This window comes from Grampus griseus (genome assembly GCF_964374135.1).
Source record: "Grampus griseus genome assembly, chromosome: 6".
NCBI classification, from domain to species: domain Eukaryota; kingdom Metazoa; phylum Chordata; class Mammalia; order Artiodactyla; family Delphinidae; genus Grampus; species Grampus griseus.
In genome coordinates this window covers 74920740-74945653 of record NC_139000.1, presented here as the reverse complement: position 1 = coordinate 74945653, position 24914 = coordinate 74920740, and the positions used below count along the sequence as shown (strand labels likewise).

Here is a 24914-nt window from a genome sequence, read left to right as displayed (position 1 = left end):
TCTTGCATTGCAAGCATTTAGCAAGACTGCAACCATAACTTGCTGAAGTAACTGACACGGTCCCAGTGGAGTTACAAGGGAGACCATGCAAAGGCATTATTAGAGAAATTCATGGAAAATATTAAGTGTATACTTTCTGCTCAGTAGCTTGCATGCCCTAATTCCTTTATAGCTTGTAATGCTTTTTTAAAATTTAGAACTACTACTGATGAGTTGTTTTTTCTAAATGGATTATACTAACTCATTTTATTGTCTGATCCTTCCACTGATAACCAGTATCTAGTTCTTGTGCCTTTAAACATTTCTTCTAACTTTTGGACTGAATTTGCCTCAATTTTATCATAAGACTTTCTCAGTTTGACTACATTGTTGGAGCCCTGTACTTGGATGAATCTTGAATCTAAACAGTTTAGCAGCGTGCTGTTAAAGTAATACCAGGAGAAGCCTTCCAAGAGCTGAACCGGGTACATTTCACCCTCTTTGATGCATTTGGGTAGCCACAGTCGCTGTTAATTCTTGCTTGAAGATAGATGGTTCTGAAATGGGGTAGAGGAGAGAGAGGAAGAGAAGATTCATTTCAGCTAGAAGATGAATTAATACAGATGAAGGACCACACAAGAAAATTTAAGTAAACAATCTGGGTAATCTAGGTACAAAATAACTTTCAAAAAGGTAAAGTCTATTAAAGTGTCATGTATTATTAAATTGATTTAACAGATAGAAAGTGGCTTTCTAATTGGGAAAATCCAATCTGAAATTCTTCCATAGTCTGACTGTAGACATTTCATTCCAGGCAGAAAACAAACAAACAAAAAACAATGAAAGGCAGATATTAAACTTTTCTGTAGCATTTTCCATGCCTTTAGATATAAAAATCACACTGTATGCATTAGGAATGAACAATGCTCTCTGCATTAAATCATAGGCATCTAATTCAACCATCCAATATCACCATGGATCTTCACTCTCTTAAAATAATAAAATACCAAGCCACAAACTTTGTATCATTTTAACTAAACCAAGTTGAGAAGCAAATGGGCCAGAAATTTCAATTTCAATTTTTTTTTTTTTTTTAACAGTAGGGAGACAGGAAGGGTTTTAACTCTATGGGAGCGTGTATAAGCTCTTTTAACGTGCTGAACTTTCCTAGAATAAACAACCTTGGCAGCAAGAGGATTAAGTCATTGAGGTGTTCCATTTTTCAATATTCTCTGATCCGTGTCCTCTAGCCATTGTTTTGGTGGAGTTCAAAGGTGAGAGACAGAGCAAAGCAAGTACGAAAGAGCAAAAGGAAAGAGGAACAGGGAGTAGAAGGTGGAGGGGGAATCCTCCTTTAAAACTGTCTTCAGGACTTCCTAACAAGACTCTTGGTCACCCAGGAGGTGGTTAGCATCACTTTCTTTCTGCCAAACTTCAGAAACAGTGAACATTACCTAAACCACCACCAATCCAACCGAGGGGAGCCTTGGCATAGCACAGTAATCCTTAAACAGAGGATGAAGGAGGAAGAGAAGGAAAAGGAGATTTTGGAGAGAAATGGAATTTGAATTCTAAGAATATACCTTATTTCCTCCTGAGTAGTGCTGTGAATTTATTAAAGAAGTAGAAGCATCTTCTGATTTCCACTCGGACGATCTCCCAGGCGCAGTGACTGTATTTCTTATCTTTGAGGAACCTGTCTATCCTGTTGAAATACCTCCTCAGCTCTAGGTTGCTCAGCTGGGGGACTGGAGTTCCTGACTGTGTCCGCTCATCCTCTGCCACCTCTCTCATGTCTTCATTTTCCTCCTCTTCTTCCAAGCATTGTTCCAGGTATTGCAGCTGTTGATCAAGTCCGATTTGGACTTGTCTCAGGTGTTTCTCTTCCCAAGTGGATTTGAAGGTGTCTTGAATGAAGATGTGGAAGGCCTGTCTGGACATTTCATAGAAGGCTTCCTTAATGTCCCTCGTCAGAGGCTGGGTGTGTGAGAGGATCTCTTGGGGCAACTCAAAAGCTTTGCTTTCTCTTAGACACTCTATAGGAAATGACTTGCTCATCCTTCTCAGAAGGCTCAGATTTTTCCAGGTGACTCTCCTCAGGTGAACATTCAGCAAGTTACAGTCCAGAGAGAGGATGCCGGTGACAAACAGACCCACGAGGCACACCGGCCACATACACTTTCTAATCACATCAGGCTCGGCGCTCATTGTTTTTCCTCACCCCCTTAGCTGAAAAATCCACAAGACTCAAGGTTGACAGTGAGTGAGGTTTTAGGTCTTAAGTATTACTTCGTGTGCCTTTTATACACCTGGGTATCTTCAGTGGGGAGGAGTTTTCTCATTCGTCATTTTATGGTACTCAGGGTTTCAGCCCCTTTGCCTCTGAGGCTTTTTTGACTTTGGGTGACTACATTGACTTTGGAAATGCAATCTTTTTTTTTTTTTTTTTCTTTCAGAGAAGTGAGCAAAGCATTATCATTGTGTTATCTTAGGTGCCTGGGTGATCCATCCCAGTACTATAGAATCATCAGAACCAGCCTGATGCAGACTGTTTCAGAAAGAACTGAAAACTGGGACTCTATACACTTACTTACCTAACACTATTACATAAGAGCGAGCAATCCTCCAAGGAAATATTTTTACCTGACCCTGTAGCCGAACATCTTCTCTCATTGAGTTAATCATAGACGTTGACAAAATAACTATGATTATTTGATTGCAAGACCACTAGAACATAACATAGGTTAGGTTGTTTCTAATCTTGATAAATTAAGCTTTTTAAAAAATAATTAATTAATTAATTTTTATTTTTGGCCACATTGGATCTTCGTTGCAGTACCTGGGCTTCTCCTTGCGGTGGCTTCTCTTGTTGCGGAGCATGGGCTCTAGACGTGCAGGCTTCAGTAGTTGCGGCACATGGGCTCAGTAGTTGTGGCTCGCAGGCTCTAGAGCGCAGGATCAGTAGTTGTGGCGCATGGGCTTAGCTGCTCCGTGGCCTGTGGGATCTTTCCGGACCAGAGCTCGAACCCCTGTCCCCTGCATTGGCAGGCGGATTCTTATCCCCTGCGCTACCAGGGAAGTCCTTAAATTAAACTTCTATGTTTGGATATTTTCTCTTTTTATTTGACTTTTCTGGGCCTCAAAAAAGATGAAAAACAGAGTGGGTCGTTGAGCATGGCACTTATCACAGAACAGACTAGGCCAGCTTAGTTTTCTGTTGCCATTAGGAAATGTTGAAACTCTCCAACTGTCCTTTCCTTTAGTTAAACCTGAACCAGTGCTTACCACCCCTGCATAGCATTTTGTATGATCTGATCTCTTTCTTAGAAGTTCTCCAGAGGGTTGTATATTGGGGAATATTTTTCTGCCTCATTAACTTCTCTCTTGTAGTATCATGCTTTTTTTTTTTAACTTTTAGATATGGTTTAGACAGTGTTTTAAAACTTTAACTTAGCTGTCTTTCCTTCTTGTTTAGAGGTTCTGCATGCTGGAAAGTTTTTTTTTTTTGTTTGTTCCTGTTTGTTTTTGAGGAGGTATATGAGTAGGTGATCACCCATTTTAGCCAAGCTAATTCCCACCTGGATCAGTATTACTGTGGTAATAATGGCTGTCCACCACTTATGGTTTTCACCCTGTTTGACCAGATAACCTTCTTCTGGTTATGGCCAAAGAAAATTTCTTTCTCCAGGAATGTGAAATGGGATGTCATTAAATAAGGTTAGCTTTAATTACCACCTTAAAAAAAGAAATGCATTAATTTTCAATAAAATCATTTTAGAATGGTAAGCAACCACCGTTCCATAAATATGGCAGACTTGGACTGCAAAATTGCTTAAAGTGTTTGTGTTTAAATTAGCTGGCTACACCAAAGGCTAATTGTAGACAAGTGAGACTTCTTAAAATCCTGGCTTTTTGGACTGGTTTACTATGAGAAGAAAACCTGCTACATAATGTTACTCTATGTGTTCTCTCTGTATAAATTCAGATTTCACAGAGATATTTTGTGGGATGACTAACTTAGAAAAATAATTAGGAGAATGGGCCCTTTTACACAGGAATATAAATTGACACAAACTTCCTGGATAGCAAGGTGGTGCCGTGTATCAAAAGCCTTAAAAACGTACATAATCTTTGACTCAGCAATTCTCCCTCTAGGAGTTTATCTCCAAGGAATAATGGTGGATGTCTTTTAAGGACTTAGCTGTCAGGAAGTTCATCACAGCAAAAAACTGAAAACAATTTAAATGTTCAGCAGTAGGTACTTGGTTAAGTAAACCATCTGTAGAAGACATCTGTGCAAGCATTAAAAATTATGTTGTGGGAATATATTTGGTTACTCGCATGGATACACTTGGTAGCTTAAAAACAAGTTTACGTGGTAGTATATAGTCTTATTTGTTAAATATAAACATATGCATATATGTACAGAAGAAATCTAGAAGTATATATGCTACACATATTGAGTCATTATCTCTGACTAGAAAAGTAATGGGTGATTTTTAGTTTTGTATTTTTATTTACCTAGACTTTTAAAGTTTTCTATAGGCAGCAAGTATTTCTTATTTAATAAGGCAAACTATTTTTCAACAAAATATATTGAAAAACAGATATTATACGTCTGCAGCAGGATCAATGCTACTATATTTATGTAAACATTTCCGTTCTAGGGTACTTTAAAAAGGAGATGTGAATTTTCTCTGAGATTCAGTTCTAATTCAGTTGATATGAATAATATAGACTACGTGGGAGTTCAGTGTAGTATTGTTACAACTTTGCCTATAAAGAATATAGGTTTATGTATATATATATATAAAATACATATATTTATTATTGCACATACGTACACACACAGAGTTTATAAAATGCAAATCTCTTCTGAGGGCCAGACCTTCTTACATACCTCACTTAACTTCTTATACCTAAAGCTTTTTGAATTGTCGCAGTCAGAACTGCTTGTTCCTCTTTGGGCTTCTACGGTACTTCGTCCTCCTTAATTCTGGCTTTGTAAAGTAAATAATTGTGTAAGTGTTGATCTCCCAGTTTTGTGTGCCCCCCACCTCCACCCACCCAGGGTGCTTAGCATAGTTCGTGCCTGAGACAGTTCAAACGTACTAACCAAGCTAAGAGATTGTTCAGTTGACCTTCTGTGCTAAGAGGTTCTGCCCGTGGGTGATGGAGGTGGCTGGAGATTTGGCCGTTGTCAACCGTCTTGAAGGTCCCTGGATTTTCTGCCATGTACAGTTTTGTCATCTTATTCCCCTCACCCCATATTCCCTCCCTCTATTGTCATTCCACATTGTATCCTCATTTATTCAAAACTGTATTTTTAGCGTCTACCGCATGCCAATCCCTGGGCTAGGTCTTGAAGAAGGAGGGATAAGGTATAGTCCATGATCTCAAGGAGTCCGCGGTTGGAGAAGTAGGTATGTTCTGAGTGTCTTAGGTACAGGAGAAATTCATAGGTCCTCCCTATAGCGTGTCCCTCATTCCTCATGTACCATATTCATGACGAAAAAGGAAAGATGATGGACATGCCTGTTGTCCCCTCTTCCACCATTAGAATTGCTTGATTTAGCAGACAACAATATGGAAGACCCATGCAATATTTGGAATGCACCTTTACTAAATATCATTAATTTTTTAATCTAAAATTCCAATTTAATGGGGCATCCCGTATTTTATCTGGCAATCCTGTCCACCATGCCGGCTCCCATTGACCTCTTAGAGCAGAACTCAGACATGAAGGCCTCTGCAGGAAGCTTTTCCTCTGCTAGCTGTCCACCTTATGCAGGGGGGCATTCGATTGCGTTTCTCTGTGCTGGTTTTACTTGTGCACACATCCCTAACAACTGTGCACAGTCCGAAGAGGGTACCTGCCACACTGAGACAGAATAGCACACACACGTACTCTCTCACATAATTGTTGTGATCAGAAGCATTATTGCATGATCAGTATTGGTCATGCCTCTGTTCTGTAAAAGCCATGCCATCTGACTCTATCTCAAAATATAATTAGAAAGGTGAAAAGAATGGCAGTGTAAGGAATCGTTTTTATTCCAGAATTTGTCTGTCACAGCTGCCCTGTCTGAAACTGTGGGCTATATTTTCACATGCTAACATGGTACCTGCTCTCATTTCTCTCGATCATTTCTATGTGGTCACACTTTCCTCAGGGGGAACGCTGATTGGCAGGGGCTGCCCTGTTGTCAATGGAACTGTGTGAATTTGACATGTGGATGACATGGTTAACAGTAATGGGCAAGACGCAACTTGTTTGACAAAATGGAGATGAGACATTTCAGTCTAGACAAGATAGCCGTGACTCAGCTCACAGGCATTTGGCATCGTATGGTTAAGATTGATAGCTCTCCGGGAAAAGGCAAGTTTTGAACCAGGGTGAGAGTAACATGTGGGTCATCCATGTGACTCAGGGCATGAAAGTCAGTCATTCTGTTTGTGGGGTCAGAAGATGATTGAGCCCGGGAAGGAGCTCAGAGATGGGAAGCCTTGTGTCCATACCTGTCAGTGCTTTCCATATGGCGTGCAGACAGCGGTCACCACAAAGTCATGTGCAGCTCTTTTAGCCCAGACCAACTCTGAAGCTCTAATAACTGGGTGTTTCACTTATTCCCACTGCCTCCCATATTGGGGTCCCCTCTCCCCTGGTCCTCTAGTCCCTTTACTTGGTTGTTCTTCTTTTAATGACGTACCTGATATAGAAATTTATAGTGACTACACAAGTAATACGTGGATATGTGTCCATATAGTAAAAATTTAAACATTTCAGATAAAGTGAAAGCTTTGCTTGCCAGCTCTGCCTCCTGTCATGCCTCTCTCCTCCCCTGCGGTAACAACAGTTATCAGTTTGGTATGTCCTTACTTGATATCTGTCTCCCCACTAAACACTAATTTCCGTGAGCGCATGTCCAACAACTGGCTTGTTTGCTGCTCGTTCTTGAATGCCCACAGGGCTCACAGAGATGCAGAGACGTCTGGACCACTTCCATGGGTGATACGTGGCATGGGAGTAGGGGGACTTGTATGTATTTTTTAAAAATTGCTGAAACAGGATTATAAAAATTGTGATATGCTTTGAAGTTCAAGCCTGGAAGTGTATTCCTGTGACTGTATATATGATATCATTTGGATATCATTTGAAAAATCTATGTTATAAACCCTTTGCGAATGTGAAGCCCAGTATAAATGGCTCATCAGACCTGGATCAGACAGATCCAGGTGCCTTTCACAACACCCTGCACATAGTAGGTGCTCAATAGTTATTTGTTGGATGATCAAGGGAAGATAATGAAGCCATGTCTCAGTGACAGGGAAGTTATTTGGTGGTTTAGTTCTTCTGGTGTAGAGATACGGGGAGGACAAATTCAGGTGCTGGGGAAACTTGAGAAGTTCACAGAATGGTAGATGGCAGCTCAAGCATTCGTTCAGTGTCCCCTCCTACTTCCATTGCTTTTGTCTTTGGGATTCCCCGAGGCTGGTTAGGTCATGAGCACCATCGTACCTCTACTCTGGTGGTATCACGTAGTTCTAGTTGTTCTTTTAAAAATATGTATTTATTTTGACTGTGCTGGGTCTTAGTTGCGGCACGTGGCATCTTTGTTGCGGCATGTTTAGTTGCGGCATGCGGACTTCTTGGTGATCGCACGCGTGTGGAATATAGTTCGCCGACCAGGGATCGAACCTGCGCCCGCTGCAGTGGGAGCGTGGAGTCTTACCCACTGGACCTCCAGGGAAGTCCCAGGTCTGTGTTGATTGGTTAACTCATACATCCTCCCCTCCAGACAAGACGTGTGTCTTACTCAGTTTTGTATACTTGGCACCTCTTACATAAAGACATCAAATGTTTGTTGAATAAAAGAAGGCCGTGTGATTTGTTTTTTATGGTTCTCAAGTTCGGGTATTAACCTGTGCTGAAAGAACTGAGCGCTTCCAAAATCATCCCTTCCCCCGCTCCTCTGAATATTGCCCCTTCTCTGTATTAATTGCTCCTGGTAACTGTCATTTTGTATCACCCTTTTGAAGGCTCAGTGGACAGACTTACCCCTGCTTCGCTTTTATAGCCCAGCTTCAGATTATGCACATAGTAACTTCCTACACAGGAATAATTTTAGCTTTCAGAAAATGACCCCAGATAAATAGAGATTTAACGTGGTGGAATAAGTGTGTAAGTGAATACATATGCACCATCAGTAAAACCTACCCTCAGTTTGGGGTTTATCAGAACGGCTTCCATCTGAATCCTATTCCACTGTTGTTTCTCTTGGTCCGTTTGAACCCTAATGGGGCTTTCACTTCTGAGATGGTGGTAAGCATTTCAGATGAGAGAGGTCACCTACCAGAATAACGCTCCCCTTTACCCACTGAGTAGATGTGGATTTCTTCCCAGACCATATCTGAGTGCGCCTGTAGTCTGGAAAAACAAGAGTGGAGTGAGTGATGGACAGAGATGTCCTCCTGTCTTGGATAAATTTTTTTTTTCTTTTTTTTTTTTTTTTTTTTTTGCGTCACACGGGCCTCTCACTGTTGTGGCGTCTCCCGTTGCGGAGCACAGGCTCCGGACGTGGAGGCTCAGCGGCCATGGCTCATGGGCGCAGCCGCTCCGCGGCATGTGGGATCCTCCCGGACCGGGGCACGAACCCATGTCCCCTGTATCGGCAGGCGGACTCTCAACCACTGCGCCACCAGGGAAGCCCTTGGATAAATATTTTGAAAGGAATTGCCGTGGCAGAGATGAGGACTGTGGCTTCTTTTAATAACTATCAGTTTGAATGTGGTCATAAGGTTTCCTGACATTTATGAAGAGCAAAGAAAGGTATTATTATGGAAAAATTTAAGTGGGCTTTTCTTTTTCTTTTTTTAATTTTTATTATTTATTTGGTTGCGCTGGGGCTTGGTTGCAGCAGGTGGGCTCCTTAGTTGCAGCATGTGGGCTCCTTAGTTGCGGCATGCACGTGGGATCTAGTTCCCTGAACAGGGATCGAACCCAGGCCCTGCATTGGGAGTGCGGAGTCTTATCCACTGCGCCACCAGGGAAGTCCCGAGTGGGCTTTTCTTTGACTGACAGAAGATTCACATGCCCCAAATTTTAGGGTTTTTTTTTTTGGTCTGAGCAATGCCTGGGTTTGAGGATAGTGTCTGGAATAATCTACTAGAGCTATGGGCAGTGGGGAGGGGCCTCTTTTCTTCCTGACAACACCCTTGCCCCTAGGTAGCCTGTGAAGTGCAGACTCTATATCATAGAATGTAGGGTTGGAAGGACACTGAGAGATAGACTCTTGAGGTCAGAGGGGTAAAGTGACTTGCCCAAGGTCAGAGTGATACTTGGGGGCAAAGTCAGGCTGAGACCCAGGTCCTCTGGCCTCAAGGCCGTCACTGCAAGTCTTTCATCAGTAAGCAGAGAGCTCCCTTCGCTCTGCTTCCACTGAGAGGAGATGCCCTCCGGCAGCCATAAGAAAGGGGATTCTGGAGGCTTTCTCTGATTTGAAATCAGACAAGGATGCTATAACTCAAGCTCTTTCTGGTACTTCACAAGGGCTTTTTGGCTCTGTGAGGGAGGTATTAGTTAGCGAAGGAGGAAACCCTGAGTTGTCTGACACCCCTAATATTTCTACAAAGTTACTTACAATTCTGCAAATAAAGACTGTTAGGCTTCCCAGATTCCTAGGTCAGTTCAGGACTAAAGTGGTTGCCCTAGAGAAACCTGGAATGGGTTTCCTGAGAGGTTTCCCCCATGTCTGAAATTTATTTCTGGACTCATTTACTTATTTTCTTTGTTTTCCATCATATCTCCAGTGCTTAGCACATAGCATATGCTTAATAAATATTTATTGAACAATTAAGTATGTGTGTCACTATTTCATCTTATGAGTATACTGTATGAGATCGGCTCAATAACTCTACCTCTTGGTAGAACTGTGTAACTTTGAGCAAGTCATTTAAACTTCCTGAACTTCATATGTAAATAGGGATAATAAGGGTACCTACCCCAAAGGGTGGTTGTGGAGATGTAAATTGCTAATAACAGTGCCTGGTACATAGTAAGCGGTCAATATGATAGTTAGCATCGTTATCATCATCATTATCTGTTGCCTAGAGTGTAAAGACAATGCTAAATTCCAGGAGTACAGGAGTAGAAAAGACATATATAGTCCCTGTCCTTGCAGAGATTCCTGGAGGCAGTGATATCTGAGCTGAGTCTTTTTTAAAACTTATTTTATTGAACTGTAGTTGATTTACAATGTTGTGTTAATTTCTACTGTACAGCAAAGTGCTTCAATTATACATATATATAGGCATTCATTTTCATATTCTTTTCCATTATGGTTTATAATAGGATATTGAATATAGTTCCCTGTGCTGTACAGTAGGACCTTGTTGTTCTGAGCTGAGTCTTGAAGGGCAAAAGCTGGTGGGAGTTTGAATTAGCATGGTGATAGTTGGTATGGAGAGGAAGAGAATTATCTAGGAGGTAAGATTGGCAGGTCTTGGTGACTGATTTGGAGTGGGAGGGGGAGAAAGAGGAAATAGACCAGGGTGAAGCCCCATTTTTTTAGCTAGGTATACAGTGGTACCACCAACTAAGAGGTAGCATATGGGAGAAAGAGCAGGCTTGCGGGGCAACGACTGGTGGGTTCTGTTACAGATGGGTTACTTTGTGTTGTCTATGGGATAGCCAAGTGGAGATGTCCATTCGGCAGTTGGATATATGGGTCTGGATGAGGGCTGGAGACTGATCCAGGTGGGAGAGAGAGATTTGAAAGTATCACTAGAAGCTGTGGGTGATAATTAAGACCATATGAATCAATGGGTCTGTCTGTCTAAAGAGGACATGTAGAGTGCAAAAAGAAGTGTGAGCCAGTTTCAGAACCCTAAGCATAGCCTGCATTTAAAGAGTGGGCAGTGGAAGGAGAAACTGAAGAGGATGGTCACAGAGGCATGAGGAGAATGAGGATGGAGTATTTTGACTCTTTATCTGCCTCTCTACCTAGATAATTCCTCATAATGGCTCTCTAAGACAGCCATTCTCAACTCAACTCTATTTGCCATCATTAATCTAGACCTAACCCCATCTTATAGATGAGATACTTGAAGCTCAGAGAGGGGAATTGATTCATTTAAGCCTGAAATCAGAGCCTCTCCCTCCCGCTTTCCCTCCTTTGTTCTTTTCTAGCATGTGCCCCCATGGAACATGCCAGGTGTGTATCTGTAAGTTCTCGGCAGATGTCAACTGCATTGAAAGTTGGCTTGGTTATTCCACTTCTGCCATTTGGGGCTACAGGAGTTGGAGAATGTATTCGTTCCCTAGGACTGCTGTAGTAAATTTCCAGGAACAACGTGGCTGGGATTTCCCTGGCAGCCCAGTGGTTAAGACTCCACACTTCCACTGCAAGGAGCACAGGTTGGATCCCTGGTCAGGGAACTAAGATCCCACGTGCTGCGTGGCGTGGCCAAAAAAACCCCCAAAACAAACAAACAAAACAACAATGTGCTTACAACAACAGAAATTTATTCTCTAATAGTTCTGGAGTCTAGAAGTCCAAGATCAAAGTGTCATCAGGGCCGGGTTCCCTCCAAACATTCTAGGGACACATCTTTCCCTGCTTCTTCTAGCTTCTGGTTGTTGCTGTAAATCCTTGGTATTCCATGTCTTGGAGAAGCATCACTCCAGTCTCTGCCTCCGTAGTCCCATGACATGCACCATGTTTTTGTCTGTCCCTATGTCTTCCAGACGTTGCCTTTAGGTATTCTTCGGTAACAGTCTGCATAGTTATTAACAATAATAAAGGAAACTATTTATGTAGCAGTTACTAAGTACCAACTCTTTATATAAATTACCTTTAATTCTCATAGCCACTACACAATGTAGGTATTATTACCCTTATTTTAAAGAGGAGGAAATGGAAGCTTGGAAGCATTAGATGACTTGCCTGAGATCACATATCTAGAAATCCACAGAATTAGGTTTCAAACCCAGGTCTGTCTGAGGCCACACTGTATTTTTACGAGGTCTAGGGTTGTAAAAGTTTTGGTGTAAAATCCACCGTCTGTATGTATTTCATTCCCGCAAGGATTTGAAGCAGCTTATAAATATATATAATACAAGAGAATAAAAATGGTTAGGGCTTCCCTGGTGGCGCAGTGGTTGAGAGTCCGCCTGCCGATGCAGGGGATGCGGGTTCGTGCCCCGGTCTGGGAAGATCCCACATGCCACGGAGCGGCTGGGCCCGTGAGCCATGGCCGCTGAGCCTGCGCGTCCGGAGCCTGTGCTCCGCAACGGGAGAGGTCACAACAGTGAGAGGCCCGCGTACAGCAAAAAAAAAAAAAAAAGAAAAATGGTTAAAGAAATTAGAGTTGAGAGAAAACAAGAGCAAGAAAACAGGATGAAATCAGGGGTACAGTCTGAACATAAGCATGCTTGTCTAGTGTCATTATGGCAGAGTTGCAAATCTGTCCCTGGGCTTTCTAGAAGCAAAGGGGAAAGAAGACCTGTTAAAGTAACCACAGTATCCAAAAGATAAAACAAACTAGAAACAAAGCTAAATCCTCAGTAGAAGCAAAGCTTTTCTTGATACTGAGTCCTGGGGGGAAGTTGTCCTGCAGGCCTTCTGGAAGAGAGTGCTGTGGGACATCCTGGGCAAAGACCCCAGCAACTTCCTTACGGGAGTGACCATCACCACCATCACAACCACGTGTATTGCAGGGCTGAGTCTTGTAACCTCCCTCCGTGTAGGCAGATGTCACATTGCCAGGCCACAGTTCTTGCAGGCTTTCTGCAGGGGCTTGTTGAGTTTTCTCATGTTGAGCTGCAGAAGGAGTTCATTAGTTCTGGATTGGGACAGTGTTTCTTCATCAGGGCTCAAAGGACGGAAAAGGATAGTCACACATGTTGGCATTCTCAGGGCATTCAGTGTGGAGAGACTGCCCTGACATTTCCAGAGTCCCTGCCCAGATCCAATCCTGCATTTCCTATTATATGTACAGAGGAACTTTGGGGAAAACTATTTCCAGGCCTGACTCTCCTCCATTTAGTCAGAACTGGGAAAACAACTATTTTGTCAGATTGACCCAGTGCCATAAACAAAGGTGAAGTGTGCGCTGGGCTTCCACATGGTCGTGGGCTTGATTTGCTGCACTCCTCTAAGGGAGCTCGTTCTGGATGTGGGAATCCAAGCAAGCAGCCTGTGGTTTTACTCTGCATTGCGGGGACTTTTTTCTCTCCTGAAAGAGCTTCCTCGTAAGTTGGATAGCTTAAAATTCAAAGTGAAGACAGCCTTGTGTCCCCAAATATTATAGATAATTAAACGTTAAGACATCCTCTTGGGACTATTAATTTTGCAAACTCAAGCATTTTTTATTTAAGGAAAGAACTCACATATGGGTGGTCTCAGAGCTAAAACTTTGTATTTCCAGGAGTGATGCCGTTAAGAGAGCAGAAATTGGCATTGCCCTATACCCATCCCCATTGGGAGAGTGCAGTAACGCTCATTGCCAAATGTGATAAAACAGTTTCTCATGAATGGTCCATGGGACAAAGCATGCTGTAATTATCTATTGCCTATAATTTCATCCAGCCATCCATTCATCCACCCATCCATCTATTCATCTTTGAGGATATGATGACTGAAACAAGATAGTAAAAAAGAAAAAGGTGAAGCGGTTCGTGTCCTCATAGAGTGTCCAGATTTTCAGACAATAAAGAATAAAATTTCAGGGTGTTCTAAGTGTTATGAAGGAAATAAACAGGGTAAGAGGGTAACTGGGGAGGTGATGACTGAATTGAGACTTGAAGGGTGAGGAAAAGTCAGCAATGTAAGGAGCTGGAGGGGAGAGCATTTCAGGCAGTGAGAACAGGAGGTTCAAAAGCTCTCATGGGAAAGAGCTTGGGATATTCAAGGAGCACAGAGGAGACTGGTTGTGTTGGAGTGAAGGGAGTGGGGAGGTTGGTCCTAGGATATGTTGGGATTGGGTAGGACATGGCAGGCCATGATGGAGTTCCAATTTTATTCTAAGACTAGTGAAGACACATGAAAGAATTTTAAGCAAGAGAGTGGTGTCATATGACTTGTGCTTTAAAGAGATCACTCTGGGGCCTCCTTGTTGGGAGCAGTTTGGAGAAGGGGCAAGAATGGAAGCAGGGAACCCGGGTGGAGAGTAGATATTTTAGCAGGCTGGGTGAGAGTTGTGGTGGCCGAATAAAGGTAGAAGCAGTGGAGATGGAGAGAAAAGATGATCTGAGAGAAGCTGCTTATGAGGTATCTGGGTCCAGGCTAACATCTGTGATCACCAAAGGCCGTTTTCCAGAAACGCCATTATAAGGTCTTTACTGAAATAATACCGGTAGGTTTTTGATAACCAGTAAGTAATCTCATTTGGCATTACATCTTTAACTGGATGGCCTTAAACTAGGGTAAGTCCCTTATACTTCAGACAACAAAATAAATAATTTACTTAATTAGACCTGGGTTGGGATTGAAGCTTGAATTTCGCAGGTTTAGCTTGAGGCTTAAGTTTCTGAGTGTCCCTTGATACACAAAACAAATACATATCCCTGTACGTTTTAACATTTTTAGATAAAATCATGTGTTTCATGATCAATTTAAATCATGGATTACTATCTAGAGTCAAATCATAATGGAATATAATCAATATAATCATACAATTCTGAAGTTAAGGAAGAGATTCTAATCTGTTATTTACTAAATATAGATGAAAGCCTGTAGCTAACAACTCCAATTCTCTCCAATTTGGTTTTTCTAAAAAGTCTCAGAAATGTCTAATTGTCAGAAATGCCAGTCCATACTGATGCTCTGATACAGACTATACTTCCATGAAACACAGGTGTTTGATAGGCTGGGTCAAGATGTTCTCATCACTAAAGTCAAGCAATGACAGATTTTTCTTGTGTCACAGAAACTTTTTTTTTTTTTTAAGATTTATTATCTATTTATTTTTGGCTGCATCGGGTCTTAGTTGCGGCAGGCAAGGTCTTCATTGCGGCACGCGGGATATTCGTTGCGGCATGAAGGATCTTTTGTTGCGGTGCTCAGGCTTCTTTCTAGTTGTGGCGTGCGGATTTTCTCTTCTTTAGTTGAGGCACGCAGGCTCCAGGGCACGTGGGCTCTGCAGTTTGCCGCACACGGGCTCTAGTTGAGGCGTGCGGCTCAGTAGTTGTGGCGCGAGGGCTTAGTTGCCATGTGGCGTGCGGGATCTTATTTCCCTGACCAGGGATCGAACCTGCGTCCCCTGCATTGGAAGGCGGATTCTTTACCACTGGACCACCAGGGAAGTCCCTTTCGAGTTTTTCAACAACATTTCTCTTAAACTTTTGACACCTCTGATGGTTAACCTGGAGTAGAAGCTAGGCTACAGTGTGATCTTAGTTCTAGATTATTTAGTTATTTTATGAGCTAGCGCCTGATTTGGCACACAAGGATTAGATTCATTGTTTTACAAATAATTTATCAGTATTTCATAATTCTGCAAAAAATCCTAGGACTTCCAGATGCTCCAGAGACCAGCTACTGTAATAAACACATCCAAAAACATAAAATGGCTCAAACATGGTAGGAGTATTTCTCACTCATGTAAAGTTTGGAACAGAGGTACTTGAGCTGTGGTTGGCTTTTTTCCAAGCAATGATCAGGCACCAGACACCTTGCATCTTGTGGATCTGCCATCTTCCATGTGGCTTCCAAGGTTTCAGAGCTTATCTTCATCAAGCTGGAGTAAAATGGCAAGAGCTGGAGGGATATGCATGGGAGTGTTGTACGGGTTAGGCTTGGAGAGGCATACATCACTTCCAGTCACATCCCCTTGGCAGGAACTTAGTCACAGCTAAGTGCAAGGGATACTGGGAAATTCGGTCTAGCCATGTGCCCAGGAAGAAGAGGGACTACTTTGATGAACAGCTACCTGTCTCTGCCATGCTGCTCATCCATTTGGAGAAAGTCTAGCGATCAGAATGTGTTGGCACTGGTATGAGTTGGCTTGGGAATTGGACTGGCGTGATGGACACATTATAGAGACCCAGTAAAGATTTTTTAAAAATCCATTTGAGGAGAATTGGAGTGTCAGCCACAGGCAGCTTTCTAGTGAGGCTATTTATTTATTTATTTAATTTTTTTTTTTTTGCGGTACGCATGCCTCTCACTGTTGTGGCCTCTCCCGTTGCGGAGCACAGGCTCCGGACGCGCAGGCTCAGCGGCCATGGCTCACGGGCCCAGCCGCTCTGTGGCAGGTGGGATCTTCCCGGACCGGGCCACGAACCCATGTCCCCTGCATCGGCAGGCAGACTCTCAACCACTGCGCCCCCAGGGAAGCCCTCTTTCTTTTTTTTAATAGAGAAGAAAATTTGTCATAGCCTTAACACCTTAAAGGCTTCTTTGAGAAAAGACTTTGCAAGGCTCCTGACTTCTGACAAAATAAGTCGAACACACTCGGGTCCCTTTTCCTGCCTGTGGAGGGCAAGACCTTTTCCCTCTCCATGTGGTCAGTGTAGATTCTGGATGCTGTTTATGAGTCCCTGCAACTTGACTGGACGTGGAAGACCAGGCAAGTATGATTCTAGGGTGTGGCTGGAATGCCCTTCTGGCTTCTGTGGCAGAGGGAGGGAAAAGCGCTGCTGGCCCTGTGAGAAGGGGCGAGAGCTGGGGCCCGTCAGGGTCTCCGCAGAGAAGCAGACTATGACGAGCATCCTGGGGCTGCACCAAGCAAGCTTGGCTCCTAGCTCAAGTCAGCTAGAGGGGTCCTGATGCAGAGAGAGGCTCTGCGTCGGCCCAGAGCATCCTCCTGTTAGAAGACGGGCTGGAGCAATTTCAACACAGCATCTTCAGGTGCAGAAAGGACTCAAATCTGTTTTCCCAAAGTTGATTCCATGAAACACTAATTTTACAAGAAGTTCTGTGGTTCAAGAAATTTAGGACACTTTGCATGTTCAATGTAGACTCACAGTGTACATGAGCATATTAAAAGTCTCTACAGTCTTACAGCAAGACACCTGTTAAGCTTGTTTAACCCATGGTATAACAAACTTATTTGACCATGTACTTAAAAAAAATATGTCACACTATTAATATCCTGAGGAGCCAGTGTTTAGGGGAATGTACTTTGTGATTTAAATTGGGCATAAAAAGAAGATAATACGGGCTTCCCTGGTGGTGCAGTGGTTGAGAGTCCACCTGCCGATGCAGGGGACATGGGTTCGTGCCCCGGTCTGGGAAGATCCCACATGCCGCGGAGTGGCTGGGCCCGTGAGCCATGGCCGCTGAGCCTGCACGTCCAGAGCCTGTGCTCCGCAACGGAAGAGGCCACTACAGTGAGAGGCCCGCGTACCGCAAAAAAAAAAAAAAAAAAGAGAAGATAATACTAGAAAATACGTAAATCTAATGAAACATCGTATCTGTGGAGGATTATAAGATTACTCTTTTATTAGGCAACATAGACAGTGAAAATGATCGCATCGTAAGCCCAGTGGTTTCTTTCATTTTAAACAGGAGTATGAAAAACTCATATCTTTTATATTGTAAAATGCCTTTTGCTCCTCTTTTTTTGTTTTCTTTTCCCTTTTCTTTTTCTATTACTACATAAACTTCTTGCTGTCCTCAAGTAAGTCACTTGAAATTGTCATGTTTATTCTTTTCACAAGATGTGTTAAAATCCCATTGAAGGGAGGATAAAAGTATTAATAAAGTACATATTGTCACTAAAAGGTGTTTCATAAATTTATTGGGCTGATAATTTTATTTGATGTTTCTTTAAATTGGGGGAACTGGAAATATATCCCCGCTTCCTTCCTTCCTTCCTGCCTGCCTGTGTGTAGCAAATATATATTGATATTAAGGTTTGGCATTAGAACTACAAAACTCAATATCTCTTAGTGTGCGTGTATATGTATTTTTAATTGGATGAATAAATGTATCTTTTATGTGAATAATGAACATTAAGAAAACTGAAGGGCTTCCCTGGTGACGCAGTGGTTGGGAATCCGCATGCCAATGCAGGGGACACAGGTTCAAGCCCTGGTCCAGGAAGATCCCACATGTTGCAGAGCAGCTAAGCCTGTGAGCCACAACTACTGAGCCCACGTGCCACAACTACTGAAGCCTAGGCACCAAGAGCCTGTGCTCCGCAAGAAGAGAAGCCACTGCAATGAGAAGCCCGTGCACCACAATGAAGAGTAGCCCCCGCTCACTGCAACCAGAGAAAAGCCCGCGTGCAGCAACAAAGACCTAACACAGCCAAAAATAAAATAAATAAAAATTTTTTAAAAACCCAAAAAACTAAAGAGATTTGTATTAGTCACTCGACAGTTTTGATTGTGTAGACTTAGATTTTTTTTTTAATGTTTGCATTTTATTTTATTTATTTATGGCCGTGTTGGGTCTTTGTTGCTGCACATTGGCTTTCCCCTGTGGCGAGCGGGGGCTACTCTTCGTTGCAGTGCATGGGCTTCTCATTGTGGTGGCTTCTCTTGTTGCGGAGCACGGGCTCTAGGCATGCATTGCAGCACGCATGGCAGCACACCAGCTCAGTAGTTGTGGCTTGCGGACTCTAGTGCACAGGCTCAGTAGTTGTGGCGCACGGGCTTAGTTGCTCTGTGGCATGTGGGATCTTCCCGGACCAGGGATCGAACCCGTGTCCCCTGCATTGGCAGGCAGATTCTTAACCACTGCGCCATACTGTATGGTTTTAAGATTTATATTAGTATTATCCTTCTGCCTACAAAGAGCTATCCTGGTGGCAAATTCAATTTAAACTCAGCACAGTTTTCTGCCTGCTCATCTGAGACTCCATTTGATATCTTCTATGCATTTGTTAGGAGTATCTAATGCCTTATCTCTCTATTGTTTTCTGTATGTGTCAATAGTTTAATATATCTTTATTATTTATTTATTTTTAGAAAAATGGCCTTCAACATGAAATAGTAAAAGTTTTGATTTCCTGCTCTTAATGATGCAGGCCCCCTCTATGAATTTACTCTTCTAGACCATATTCCCAGGAAACGTACCCCTTTAGTCTCCGCCACAGTCCTGCTAAGGCTTCTTGGTCAATCCCTACACTTGGATTCCTTAGCTTAATAGATGAAAAGGCTCAGTTTCTTTACCTGTAAAAGAGTAACCATAACTTCTACTCCTAGATGCGATAATAAAAATGTAAAGTGCTTGGCATTTCAGTGTCTGCAATACGGAGAACACTCAGTAAATGATATCAGTAAATACAGACACCCCGTAGATAGTTTGGTGCGTTTGTCTACAGAGTAGCAGTATTACATCATAGGACGGTGGTCAAGATGCAGTAGGATGACCCGGCACAGTGCGTACCATGCTGTAGGCGTGCAGTAAATGTCTCCTGTTATTATTATTGGAAAATGTGACAGATGAGAGAAGGCATCTCAGGCACATGGAGGAGGCACATAGCCTGGTCTGGGCTTGGCGAGTTACTCAGTCCTCTTGGACAGAAGATTTGTTCAGGTGAGTAATGGTTGAAAGGTAGATGCTGGTTGTAAAATACGTGACATTTAAAGGAAGAGTCTCTTAATTAGAGCTATTAAAGGAAGATTCCAGGATTCTGGGAGAAAATCAAGTGGGTGATGGCCACGTTTCCTTCTGACTCTCCTTCTGTGATTCCCCCAAAAGTTCCAGTGATTCCTGAGACAGACCGCAGTGACTCAAACAGCCCAGGCAGTAGAGCTCCAGAACTACAGCCTGGAGCACACCAATAACGAGGCAATGACTACCCTTTTGTCTGCTTTGATGATAACAACCCATTTGCCAGAAGGAGAAAGCGTTGTAGTTTTCATGTGGCAAGCTGCCCAAGTCTTTGATTTGACAGGTAACAGAGGGAAGCAAAGCTCATGAGTGTATTTGGTGACACGTTATTTCCTGGTCATTTTTCTTCCCTTTAGTTTTGAGAGCCAAGTCAAGGAGAGGGAAAGGAGAGGAAGGGGAAAAAACCCCACAACAACTCAGCTCTCCAGGAAATGAGTCTTCAGGCAGAACTGAGACACCTGAAGAATGTGTCCCTTCACAAACTTTGTACATGTGAGTCAGTAGACAGGTTCTGGGTTTGCCAACAGGCACCTGAGGGCTGGTACAAGGGAAGAGCCTCTCCCTCGCAGCTGGAGGGCTTCAGCTGTAGGTTCCTAAGAGAAGCTGGAGGGATGTGCAGACTCCCTGCAGAGCTGTTTCCCTGGCATTGACCTGGGCCGGAGGACAATCTAGTGCGTCATTCCCAAAGTGTTCATGCAATGCTATGTGAAAAACAAATTGATAAAACTCATGGTTAAGCAAGTTAAATTGTTTTTTTTTTTACTGCCGGGCTTCTCAAGACCTTTGATTATGCCAGTGTGAATTGTGAGCATCCAAGGAGGGAGGATATAAATGCAGTACTTCCCAAACTCCCTGGAAAGTGGTACCTTTTACTGAACTATAGGTATGAATAACGACATGCCTGAGTCTCAGAAACACTGTGCCCAGTCAAAGCAGTGAGACACAAAGAAATACCTACGACATGAATCCATTTATATGAAATTCTGGAACCGGCAAAAGCAGTCTGTATTCATAGAAAGCAGATGGGTGGTTGTCTGGGGCTTGGCATGGGATTAACAAAGGAATTTTTTGGGTGGTGGAAATGTTCTATATCTTTTTTGTTGTTGTTCTTCCACAACTTGATTTTTTATTCAACATTGTGCTTTCTAACCCCTTTCCATATGGATAAGAGTGGATCTAGATCTTTATTTTAACTCTGGTTTAGAATTCCATTGTATGAGACATACCGTCGTTTATTTATCCATTTCTCTATCCTTGAACTTTTTTGTTGTTTCTAATTTTTCTTTAATACCAACAATACTCCAGTATTCATCTATGCACCTAGAAGTAGCATTGCCCATTCATACAATTCACCGTTTTTGTGTTTTTAAAAAATTTTGTTTTTTTATACTTATTTGAGGGAGTTATTTAAATTTCTTAAGACAGTCTGGTTTTTTTTAATTAATTGATATTGGAGTATAGTTGCTTTACAATATTGTGTGAGTTTCTACTGTACGGCAAAGTGAATCAGTTATACATATACATATATCCCCTCTTTTTTAGATTCCCTTCCCATCTACATCACCACAGAGCACTGAGTAGAGTTCCCCGTGCTATATGTAAGTTCTCGTTAGCTATCTATTTTATATGTAGTAATGTATATATGTCAATTCCAATCTCCCAATCCATCCTACCCGCCCCCCTTCTCCCCTTGGTAACCATAAGTTTGTTTTCTACATCTGTGACTATTTCTGCTTTGCAAATAAGTTCATCTGTACCATTTTTCTAGATTCCACATATAAGTGATATTATATGATATTTGTCTTTCTCTTTCTGACTTAACTTCACTCTGTATGACAATCTCTAGGTCCATCCATGTTGCTGCAAATGGCATTATTTCATTTCTTTTTACAGCTAAGTAATATTCCACTGTATATATGTACCACGTCTTCTTTATCCATTCCTCTGTGAATGGACATTTAAGTTGCTTCCATGTCCTGGCTATTGTAAATAGTGCTGCAGTGAACGTCAGGGTGCATGCATCCTTGCGAATTATGGTTTTCTCTGGATATATGCCCAGGAGTGGGATTGCTGGATCATATAGTAGCTCTGTTTTTAGTTTTTTAAGGAACCTCCATACTGTTCTCCATAGTGGTTCCACCAATTTACATTCCCACCAACAATGTAGGAGGGTTCCCTTTTCTCCACACCTTCTCTAACATTTATTATTTGTAGATTTTTTTGATAATGGCCATTCTGACCAGTGTGAGGCGATACCTCATTGTAGTTTTGATTTGTATTGCTCTAATAATTAGTGATGTTGAGCATATTTTCATGTATTTTTTGGCCATCTGTATGTCTTCTTTGGAGTAATGTCTATTTAGATCTTCTGCCCATTTTTTGATTGGGTTGTTTGTTTTTTTGATATTGAGCTGCATGAGCTGTTTGTATATTTTGGAGATTAGCCCTTGTTGGTTGCTTCTTTTGGAAATATTTTCTCCCATTCTGAGGGTTGTCTTTTTGTTTTGTTTATGGTTTTCTTTGCTGTGCAAAAGTTTAATTAGGTCCCATTTGTTTATTTTTGTTTTTATTTTCATTACTCTAGGTGGTGGATCAAAAAAGATTTTGCTGCAATTTATATCAAAGAGTGTTCTGCCTATGTTTTCCTCAGAGAGTTTTATAGTGTCCAGCTTTACATTTAGGTCTTTAATCCATTTTGAGTTTATTTTTGTGTATGGTGTTAGGGAGTGTTCTAATTTCATTCTTTTACATGAAGCTGTCCAGTTTTACCAGCACCACTTATCGAAGAGATTGTCTTTTCTCCATTGTATATTCTTGCCTCCTTTGTCATAGATTAGGTGGCCATAAGTGTGTGGGTTTATCTCTGGGCTTTCTATCCTGTTCCATTGATCTATATTTCTGTTTTTGTGCCAGTACCATACTGTCTTGATTACTGTAGCTTTGTGGTATAGTTTGAAGTCAGGGAGCCTGATTCCTCCAACTTTGTTTTTCTTTCTCAAGATTGCTTTGGCTATTTGGGGTCTTTTGTGTTTCCATACAAATTATAAAATGAAATGTTCTATATCTTGATGTGGAATGACTACATGGTGTATATAATTGTCCAAATACCCTTAACTATGCATTCTGAATGAGTATATTTTAAGTAAATTATACCTCAGGAAAAAAAAGGGGGAACCTTTTGATGTAGAAGGTATCTAGGGACTAGTGGCTTGAGCAGGTCTTTGAGCAAAGCTGATTCAGGACCAAAATACCAGGCTAAATCATTTCTTTGTTCTTGCCCTCTCCCAGGGGGTCCAGCTCCAGACACAGATGTTTGCAGGCAGCTTTGCCTTTCCAGGAGCCAAATGGGGGTCACTGTTCATGAGAGCACCCATCATTTGGAAAAGCCTGATGGGGTGTGGTAGGCCACATAATGGCCCCCTAAGGTCTTTCACATTCTAATCCCTAGAACTGGTGAATATGTTACCTTACATGTCAGAAGGGACTTTGTACATGTGGTTAAATTAAAGATATTGAGAAAGGGCATTATCCTGGATTTATCAGGATGGGCCCAAGGTAGTTACAGGAGGCTTTATAAGAGGGATGCAGGTGGGTGAGAGTCTGAGGAGATTCAAGGACAGAATCAGAAGTCAGGGTGATGTGGGGCAGTGAGTCAGGGAATGCGGGCAGTCTCTAGAAACTGGAAAAGACAAGGAAATGGATTCTCCCCTGGAGCCTTTGGAAGGAACACAGCCTTGCCGCCCATTTTAGATTTCTGACCTCCAAATTATAATATAATAAATTTGTGTTGTCTTAAGCAACTAGGTTTGTGGAAATTTGTTATAGCAACAATAGGACACTAATACTTGGGATTTGATATTGGGCCCACCCTTCCTGTGCTTGAAGGTGGATGGATTAACATACTGCCTTACCCTTCTCAGACCTTCAGGACACTAACACTCAAGGGAGAGGCCTGTAAGTAGCCACCCTCTGGCCAGGGGGCCCTGCTTTCTTGCTGTCCTTCCTCCACCTCCCCAACCCCCTGGGCCCAAACATCACTCCAGCTCTTGCTTGTCCTGCTTAGATGTCCAGTGACCAATCACCGACAAGCTTTGGATGAAATGATGTGATGGCTCACTGGTCATGATGTGCACCTGTTATTTACATTGTGATTTGTGGATGGAAAAGCAAGCAGCCCTCTCTGTCCTTAATGCAATTACTGCTATAAGATACTGTGGTAACTGAAATCTGAACTGGGTTATTGTGGGACTGGTATTGTTTAACCAAACCGTAGTCATTGAAATGCATGCATATCAGAACTGTGCAAAAATGAGGACTGCATTTGTTGCTCTTATAGCACAAATTCTGCAGTGTAGTTGTTACAGCTGGACTGGCGGTCAGCCTGGCCGTGCCTTCATTCATCCACTGAATGTGGCTGATACAGGGTTAGGGCTGTCAGTAAACAATGTATGCATTTAAATTGCAACAGAGGCTAGTGAGGAACTTTTTGTACCTCATTTCTGATGACCACAGGTCAGTTCTCCAGTAAACAGATTCTGAGACCTGCAATTTGCATGTAGGGGATTTATGGGGAACTGCTTATGACAACAACGCCTGGCAGAGAAGTGAGAACAGCAGAACTGGGCAGAGGGAGAGGTTGACTGTGATGCATGGGGGCTCTGGAACTGGGCTGCACTAAGGCAGGGGGCCAGGCCTTATGTCCCTCCGCCAACTAGGCACTGGATGTGCTCTGCTCAGACCCTAGCCAGCAACTCCCTCCAGCAAGGTGGCTCTAACTACCTGTAATTCCTGAAGAGGCTGAGAGCTGGCAGCCTCCAACACTCCATGCAACTGTGGGAATAAATGCTGCTGCCCTAAAGGCATCTGGGCAGCACATTGTAGGGGCCACTAAATGATTAGCCTGCGATTCTGGTGCCACCAGACGGCCAAACTCTAGAGGGGTCTGATCACTATTTTTAGCAATGCTCAACTCGGAATCTGGGGCAAAGTAATCAGGAAGAAGAGACCGAAGCACGGGAGAGCTCTCAGCCTGCCGAGCCAGGGTTGGGACTGCTGGAGGGGGCAGGCGGGGCCCCTTCTGAGCCAGGACCCCCCTTTTCCCAGAGCGAAGGGCTGCAGGCTGCTGGGCCCAGTTTGCCTCCACCTGCATGTTCATTTATGGTAACTTGCCAATTTGAGAGAAGTTGAAGTCTTGTTCTAGTCTTGCTTTGGCCTTTTAGGGCACTTGGACTCTGAATTGGAGCAGATGGAGAAAATGACAAAAACATGAAATAAAAAGTTGCTGGGTCTGACATTTTGTGGTCAGTTTTCCCTCTAGTAAAATGTAGGTACCTTGTAAAGAAAAGTGAAATTTGGTCAACTCCCTGTTCC

At 42.6% G+C, this 24914-nt stretch overlaps 2 protein-coding genes across 2 annotated transcripts in view; one reads left to right on the top strand and one right to left on the bottom strand.

Annotated features, from left to right (window-relative positions):
* Nucleotides 1-24914, top strand: part of MOB3B (MOB kinase activator 3B) — a 209376-nt gene that overhangs the window by 3248 nt on the left and 181214 nt on the right. The gene's annotated exons all lie outside the window — the stretch shown is intronic.
* IFNK (interferon kappa) lies at nt 1564-2187 on the bottom strand (the record flags this gene model as incomplete). The annotated part of the gene is made up of 1 exon (XM_082657457.1): nt 1564-2187. One exon carries the CDS (start codon nt 2185-2187, stop codon nt 1564-1566), a length of 624 nt encoding a protein of 207 aa, XP_082513583.1.